Raw genomic sequence first — 1,119 nt, 5'->3', positions numbered from 1 at the left:
GGTGTTTCTCTTTGATATCTTTGCAGTATCTGAATGCCTCCTGCTGGCTGCAATGGCCTATGACCGTTATGTGGCCATTTGCCATCCCCTGCTGTACCCCCTTGTCATGTCCCCAAAGTGCTGTTTCCAGCTGCTGACTGCCTCATACCTCATGGGGCTGACCAATGGCGTGGGACAGACCATCAGCATGTCCACCCTGTCCTTCTGCAGCTCCAGTGTCATCAACCTCTTCTTCTGTGACATTTCCCCCCTCATCTCACTCTCCACCTCTGACACCACCTTCAGCCACATCATCCTGACCACTGCAGCATCTCTCTTTGGTGTGTCCAGCAGCCTGGTTATCCTGCTCTCCTACATGGCCATCATCGCCACCATACTGAGCATCAATTCAGCCGAGGGCAAGCGCAAAGCCTTCTCCACCTGCACCTCCCACCTCACCACTGTCAGCATCTTCTATGGGGCATGCTTTTTTATGTATTTATTCCCCAGCTCAGACAGCTCAAGAGCAGCAGATAAATGGGCTGTGGTGATCTACACTGTGGTGACTCCCATGCTGAACCCCTTGATCTACAGCCTGAGGAATAAGGAGGTGAAGGAGGCTTTGAGGAAGCTCACAAAAATAAAATGATCTTAATTGTTGTAAGTTTAGGACCAGATAGAATGGATGTACTGGGGGAGATGCTCTGGTTTTGGTTAAGTATGAACAACATTGTGGGGTTTTCTGCAAACAGTTTGAAAGAGTTTTAAGACGTGATAGTGATTAATACCCAGCAAAGGGCAGAAACTATCAAGGAATCCCCATCCACTGCTCCGCACCTTTGCCTTTGAGCTCCCTGTTGGCAGCAATAAAAGCCATGATCTCCGTGGCAGCCTGATCACACCAGAGCACAGGAGCTGTGGTGTTGCTCAGCAGCCTTCAGACCTGATACGTGGCAGCCCATGGCAGCCTGGAGCAATGGCATTGCCTGCCCTGATGTCTCTCCTGTTGCTTTCCTGCACAGAGAGCTGACTGGTGATTGGCAAACACAGTATACATAAAACACCCCAAAACACATCACTTTGTGCATTACCTCAGCCCATGGAGCTGCAGCCTCTGCCAGGACCATGGTGAAACCCAGA

The 1,119-nt window shown here is 50.5% G+C and overlaps 1 protein-coding gene across 1 annotated transcript; it reads left to right on the top strand.

Annotated features, from left to right (window-relative positions):
* The first annotated feature begins 52 nt into the window (after positions 1-52).
* LOC130601586 (olfactory receptor-like protein COR3) lies at positions 53-628 on the top strand. Its single transcript, XM_057413745.1, has one exon. It carries the CDS (start codon positions 53-55, stop codon positions 626-628), a length of 576 nt encoding a protein of 191 aa, XP_057269728.1.
* The last annotated feature ends 491 nt before the right edge of the window (positions 629-1,119 follow it).

This window comes from Pezoporus wallicus, unplaced genomic scaffold (genome assembly GCF_028554395.1).
Source record: "Pezoporus wallicus isolate ANWC-B61680 ecotype Strahan unplaced genomic scaffold, APGP_CSIRO_Pwel_v1 contig_1671, whole genome shotgun sequence".
Classification (NCBI taxonomy): domain Eukaryota; kingdom Metazoa; phylum Chordata; class Aves; order Psittaciformes; family Psittacidae; genus Pezoporus; species Pezoporus wallicus.
Note: the sequence above shows the minus strand (reverse complement) of the source record. Positions and strands in the feature narration are given on the sequence as shown.